Here is a 6,960-nt window from a genome sequence, read left to right as displayed (position 1 = left end):
TATTATCACAGTAATTATTTGAGTACATTGTTAATTAATCAGTTTTAAATTAACTATTGTACCAGTTACACTTTGGTTTTTTTTAATTATAAAGAAATATAATGTTCTTTACATTTTATCCTAAATGTAGTTTAAGTTTTCAACAAATATGCAAAACGATTGAATAAACTAAATGCAATGAAAGTATCGATATTTCATACATAGACAATATTTTTTACTTTTTACCCAAATGACAAATACAAAGTTGACATTGAAAACGCACAAAATCTAGGAATGTTTGATTTTGTCTATTTCTTCTTCCTTTTCGTGCGGCCGTGTCACCGCGTGGTTTTCACAGCCGCGTTTCCAAAGTGAAACAAATTCAAAATGGCAATCAGACCTGTGTATAGGCCGACAATCGTCAAAAAGAGGACGAAAAGATTCATCAGACATCAATCGGATCGCTATGACAAACTTAAACGGAACTGGCGGAAACCAAGAGGTGTGTGATTGTTTTTATTACGAATATTTTTTACTGCAGTTTCTAATTATTATTTCCAAGTTTTCATGAGCCTTTATTAGTTAAAGCACAGTTTCTAGCTCAATTTTTACTTCAAGGCAAATATTGAATCATATTTAGTGTTAATAACCTTACAATGAGTATCCACAACTTTAATTATAGGTTATCTCGCTAAGGTATTTTCTCTTTTGAAAATGTGCAATGTTATTTAGAGTTGCAAGGGCACTCTGTGTTATACATTCTCAATATGTTCTCACAATTTGTTACCTTGCTATATCAAATCTACTATACCCTATTCTAAATGACTGTCTTGTCATTTGGTCATAATAGTAGATACAATTAATTAATTCATGAAATTATAGCATCATTTAATTCTTTACCCACCTGTTGAATAAGCAAGCATGTGTAGTTGGAGTTAAAATTCAACATGCTGTTGTAATTTGGAATGTTGGGCTCTATTCTTTCCAATGAAGTGTCAAAAGCTTGAAGTAAGAGTAGTTATCAAAATAGTGGCAAATTGAATATTTCAACTTCAATGTGTTAAACTGGTTCAGCAGAAATGAGATCCAGGTTCGAATCCTGAGTGAGGTCAACAAAAAATATGTTATTGGGCTTGATGCTATTGTCAAATCTGCAATATGTGAGAGTATACTTTGGAGAGTCTGCACAGGAATTTTATAATCTTGTTTTTCCATTACCGTTCTACCACAGAACAGCGAGACATCGGAAAAATGGCATCCCTTTGCTGTTGTCGTTCAATCAACCCTCACAAAACATTTTGCGTCGATGTTTCTCTAATTAGAACTGCTAAGAAGATGCTTCCGGCATCTGTATTTCCTGACCACTATAGTTTGTGCACCTTCAAGGCAAGAGTTAATAGGTCTCTTCTAGCAAGCTAATCCACAATTAAAAAAGAAAAGAATTGTCCAGAGATTATAATTGTGGTGAATATTCTTTAAAAAAAAAAATTCAGTTTTTTTTTGACAATGTAGTCCGGAGCTCCATATTCTTTTGTCAATCCTAAAATATTTTTTTGAGTGCTGTATAGACATGTAACTAGACACATTTTCCACAGTCATTGTGTATTTTTCATTTATAACATGCCCTGTGTACTAGCTGTAGGTATTTCAAATAAATAAATAATTAAAAAGGAGAGGCCTGGCCTTGGAGTGGACCATAATTATTTTATTTCTTTGCAAGCCGTTGGCTACAATCTCACCTCTGATGCAAAGTAAGGTGGATGTGAGATAACTTGTTAGAAGGAAGATGAAATCCACGCCCCTTTCGGTTTCTACATGACATCACACAGGAAAGCTATGTGGTACGCCTTTGCCGGTAGAGTGGTAACTAGCCACAGCCAAAGCCCTCAACCAGCCTGACCTGGAGCAATTAAGAAAACCTCTATCTGCCCAGTCAGGGATCGAACCCAGGACTTCCATCTTGTAAATCCACTGCGCCGCAGAATATACATATATATGTTAAATATGCTGATATTGATTGTTATATGTTATAAATTTCAGGTATTGACAACAGAGTCCGCAGGCGCTTCAAGGGACAGTACTTGATGCCAAGCATCGGTTACGGTTCAAATAAGAAGACTCGTCACATGCTACCCAACGGTTTCCGTAAGGTGAGATATTTTGAAAAACATTCTCATTGCATTGTTGGTTCATCAGGTTGTAATGGATTGGAATGAAGTTTCGCTTAAAATAACCTTTTTATGTTCTGTCGATGAATTCTGAATAATTTACTAAGATGTTCAGAATTTATCAAAAGAACACATTCATTGTGTTTTAAAGTGTTTTTCAGATAGCATGGGTATGGTGACAGTTGCAGTATGATAATATGTACATGTGAAACGCGGCAAACTTTCAAGAGTGAAATAAACTGTTGCCGTACCCATGCTATCTGAAAAACACTAGTATTATATAGTATATAGTTGGGCATTTTTTTTTATTATTCTCTTACCTTTATCTATCGGGGATCAGTCTGGATCTCAATCCAATCATGTGACTGCTTATACTTAGTATAAGCAGTCACTCAGTTTAAGTAAAGATTACTAATATTTTCTCTAATAATTGTTATTATCATTACAATCTTATTAACAAGTGACATAGAGACAATCCATATCACGCATAGTTTAGTGCCTTGATAAGTTGAAGCCCTGTCTTTGTAAGTAAGCAAAAAGCCGATGAATGATAAGTGGATGTAGTTACATGACTTGAAGAAACAACATATAAAGATGCAAGGGCACTCTGTGTTAAACATCCTCAATATGTTCTCACAATTTGTTACCTTGCTATATCAAATCTACTATACCCTATTCTAAATGACTGTCTTGTCATTTGGTCATAATAGTAGATACAATTTTTGTCATAGCCCTGAAATTCTGGCCGCTCAAAGTTTGCATTCCTGACAGGTTGTGATTGAAGGAGACAAACATACATACGGACATCTTTATAGTGATTATAATTGAATATGTTTATCCCTTTTGTTAATTGTCAGAAACGCTAAGTAAGCGGCCTGACTTTAATTGTTTATGTTACTTGGCTTGCTAAGTTATTAGTCTTAGTAGTTGATATTTTATTTTAATGACACACTACAGGGGCAGGTCTCCCTCTTTATAGGAGAGGGGTTAAGGATCTTATACCCACTGGAGCGTAAATAATTTATTTTATTGTTTTTTAAGAGCAGTGGACTGTAGAAACTTCTCGGATAGGATATGAAGAATGAATTGAAAGGACTGACCTTTAATGGCTTCTATTTTCTTTCTTCTTCGTTCTCCACGTTACGCTCTCATATTCCTAGCGGTTTTATTGATCAACGTGATGATGATGAGCAGCTGTTTATTGTCACTGACACTTTGAGCACACCAAAAGAAAACGAATAGTTTTAAGCATTCTTGATTTTTCTTGTCTTGATTGGTCACAGGACGAGGAAATAATGAAAGATTGATAGGTGCGGGGAAGAGAGGAGTACGGGACGGGAAGGTTACGTTTACGTTCCATTATATGCACGATTAATTTGATATACCATCTTCCTAGATGTTGTTTATTATCATTATTATAATAATTAAATAAGATATTTTAATGTATATTAATTTTTAATTGTACAATTAAACGTACCACCCACCATGCTGCCGCAATGTGGGTTAGCGAGCTTATGGTGTTATATTGGATTCATTAAAACCCCACTATTAGATATTAATGAAAATGCTGGACCGACTGCTTGTTATGCTCATGGAGGCACAGTGGTGTTAATGCCACCAACCTCCTCCAGGCTTACAATTTTAAATTTAATTTCTTAAAGTAAGAGAAAGTAAACTTAGTATCTCATATCAAAGGGTATAACAGGACTACTAAACGGAATTACTAAGACTGCAGTCCATGTCTATCCTTCTTTGCTTTGCTTTTTTTGCTTTAAATTTTGATAAGAGTAACAGGGCAATCTGTCTGTCTGATTGACCAGGCTAATCTATGGAATAACTGGACCGATAATTTTACATTTTCATGCCCTTCACAAGTCGAGGGATTAGTGAAAAACTCAATTTCATGCATACAAAGTCTTTATTTGCCGATTTTCATAGATAATGGCACCGAACCCTTCGCAAGTACAACTTAGACTTGGCCGGTTTTGTCAATTAGCCTTGCATCTATCTCCAGGTTATGTGCATTTTAAGAAATTAAATACCACATGTCTCAAACGGTGAAGGAAAAACATAGCGAGTAAACCTGCATACCTGATAACTTTCTTAATTAATGTGTGAAGTCAGCCTATCCGCATTGGGCCAGTATGGCGGACTACGCCTAACCGCTCTCATCCCGAGAGGAGACTCGTGCTCACAGTGAGCGGAATATGGGATGTTAACTATGAGGATAAATCTGTCTGCAGGTCTTAGTCCACAATGTCCGCGAGCTGGAGATCCTCATGATGCAGAACAGGAAGTACTGCGCAGAAATAGCGCACGGCGTCTCGTCCAAGAAGCGGAAGACCATCGTGGAGCGCGCGCAGCAGCTCAGCATCAGGGTCACCAACGCCGCCGCCCGCCTGCGCAGCCAGGAAAACGAATAGACTATTGTGATTAAATAAATAAACTACTGTTTGCCTTTTATTTTCAACTACCCTCTAGTTAATTTTATCATCATTCAACCTATAAACGGCTCACTCTCACTGCTGAGCTCGAATCTCTCAGAATGAGAGGGGTTAGGTCAATAGTCCACCACGCTGGCCTAATGCGGATTGGCAGACTTCACACACCAGAGAATAGGGGTGATGACTAGGTTTGAATATATTGATTTTTATGATACATTCGGGTAAATAAGGTCAATGTTAACTAATTTATACATAAAAAGCATATTTGCAAAATAAATGAGATTATAAAATTTCAAAATCTATTAAAATCTTTTATCGTATTTAGATGAAAATTCATACAGTTTTAGCTTCCTTACGTTAAATGTGACATTTTTTAATATGTGAACTATAAACATAAACGCACAAATAACAAAGATATTAGTAATTTTGTTTGAACGCACATACAAATCTAACGATCATTACATTACCTACGACGTCATTAGTTCGTGCCATTTTGTATGGGGCGTTTTTCAGGGATCCGCGGCAGCGCCGCAAATGTAACCCTTTAAATCCCTGTAGCTCCGAAAGTAACGATCGCAGATACCCTGTTACTTTTACAAAATTGCTTTACTATTAGCATACTCTTAATTTATATTCAATTTAAAAAACTGTCATCATCCCTATTAAGAAAATTCTCTGGTATGCACAGCATAAGGTTTTTGCCTAGGGACATGCACTATAAGTAGAACGGAAAAATTCTCTATGTATTCTGTACTCCCAACAGGTTTGTATTCAGTCCTTAGGGTAGGCAGTGCTTTTTTGCATCTATGATGTGCACGCCACTGAGTATGCAGGTTTTCTTACGATGTTTTACCTTCACCGTTTGAGACACGTGATATTTAATTTCTTAATATGCATACAACTGAAAAGTTTGAGGTGCTTGCCCCGGACCGGATTCGAACCCACACCCTCCGGAATCGAAGGCAGAGGTCATATCCTCTGGGCTATCACGGGCTTGTACAGTTTGGCGAGAAATACGTAGTAATCATGAAGTCATTTCAATAAAAAAAACGTATTACTCTCAGATAATACAGCTTTCCTTATGCGAAATAATTTTTAAAATCTGTTTAGTGGTTTGAGTCAGAGAGAGAAAAACAGTCTAATAGCCTATTCGCGTAGCAAAAAAATATAAAAATCACTTTCAAGCCTAAACCTCCGATTTAAAAAAACTTTTACAGAAATGAAAAGTGACATTATCAGCGAATGTCATAGACTACAGACCCCGTATTAGAATTAACGGAAACCACTCGCGCTTAACTGGTTTTAGGTATTCAAAGTTAGCGTGTCTGCGAAAGACGTGGCCATGGCAGCTAAATTATACCCTCCTTGTGTGTCCCACGATTACTGTCCCAAGAAAATCGACCGTCATTAGACGAACTGCTTGTTTTAATGATTTATTTGATTTTGGAATTAGGTACTGTCGAGCCGAAAAGTGATTAACTTTTATTTCTTATTTTTTATTGTTACAAGTTAGCTCTTTTGACTACAATCTCAACTTGATCATAAATTGTTTAGTGTGGGCAACTCTATCGTAGCGTGCCATCGAGATATCAAGATTGATTGGAACCCAAATTAAGGGTAAATGTATCTCACAAAAGAAACACAAATCTAGTTATCACTTCCTCCAGATATTTAGCTAGCAACGTATAAAATTAAATAATTAATTATACATTTATATCAATAAGTCTTTATCACTTTATCACAAGTCCTGTTTGAGATGTTTCTTCTATTACAAGATGATGGTTTATTCCTTGTCGCTGCTCCCTGTCGCGATATACTAGGTAGGTAGGTAGGTAGGTACCTACTTATTGTAAATATCTAGTAATTAATATACCATGTGCACTAAAAACTATCAGATCAGACCCCTAAGGAGATTAATTTATAGAAAAAATGTTATTTAATATTTTTTTTATCTACAATAAAGTATATTTCATTCATTCATTTAAAGCCTCCCGGGCTGACGATGGTTATAAAATAATCAATACATAAAAATAAAATTGAAGTGTCAGTTCTTTGATTTAAAATTAACTGTTTTTTCATGTGCTTTTAGATATTTTTTACACAATACTAAAACAAACTTTTTTTAAATGTATTGTCTGTCTGTTCGTCCGTGCTAATCTCTGAAAGCTGAACCGATTTTAACGAGACTCACTGGTAGGTAGAAAAGATCATAGAACAACATAATAGGCTACTTTTTAACCTGGAAAATACATGGTTCCCACGGGAATTGTGTAGAACTGAGTGGCAATTTGATACTGTGACGATCGCGAACGTCACATTTCTAAGGAATTGAAACAGCGCCATCTAGTGGCACTACTGCACAACTGTTT

At 35.9% G+C, this 6,960-nt stretch overlaps 1 protein-coding gene across 1 annotated transcript; it reads left to right on the top strand.

The window, feature by feature from the left end:
* Positions 1-294: 294 nt before the first annotated feature.
* Positions 295-4,597, top strand: LOC112045583 (60S ribosomal protein L32). The gene is made up of 3 exons (XM_024081835.2): positions 295-481; positions 2,020-2,129; positions 4,391-4,597. Exons 1-3 carry the CDS (start codon positions 367-369, stop codon positions 4,568-4,570), a joined length of 405 nt encoding a protein of 134 aa, XP_023937603.1. The 5' UTR covers positions 295-366; the 3' UTR covers positions 4,571-4,597.
* Positions 4,598-6,960: the final 2,363 nt, after the last annotated feature.

The sequence above is a fragment of the Bicyclus anynana genome, chromosome 26 (genome assembly GCF_947172395.1).
Source record: "Bicyclus anynana chromosome 26, ilBicAnyn1.1, whole genome shotgun sequence".
NCBI lineage: Eukaryota > Metazoa > Arthropoda > Insecta > Lepidoptera > Nymphalidae > Bicyclus > Bicyclus anynana.
Note: the sequence above shows the minus strand (reverse complement) of the source record. Positions and strands in the feature narration are given on the sequence as shown.

Coding starts and splice junctions, on each gene's coding strand:
- LOC112045583 (XM_024081835.2), top strand. CDS start 367: ATGGCAATCAGACCTGTGTATAGGCCGACAATCGTCAAAAAGAGGACG. Junction 482..2,019: donor GAACTGGCGGAAACCAAGAG/GTGTGTGATTGT, acceptor TATAAATTTCAG/GTATTGACAACAGAGTCCGC. Junction 2,130..4,390: donor TACCCAACGGTTTCCGTAAG/GTGAGATATTTT, acceptor ATCTGTCTGCAG/GTCTTAGTCCACAATGTCCG.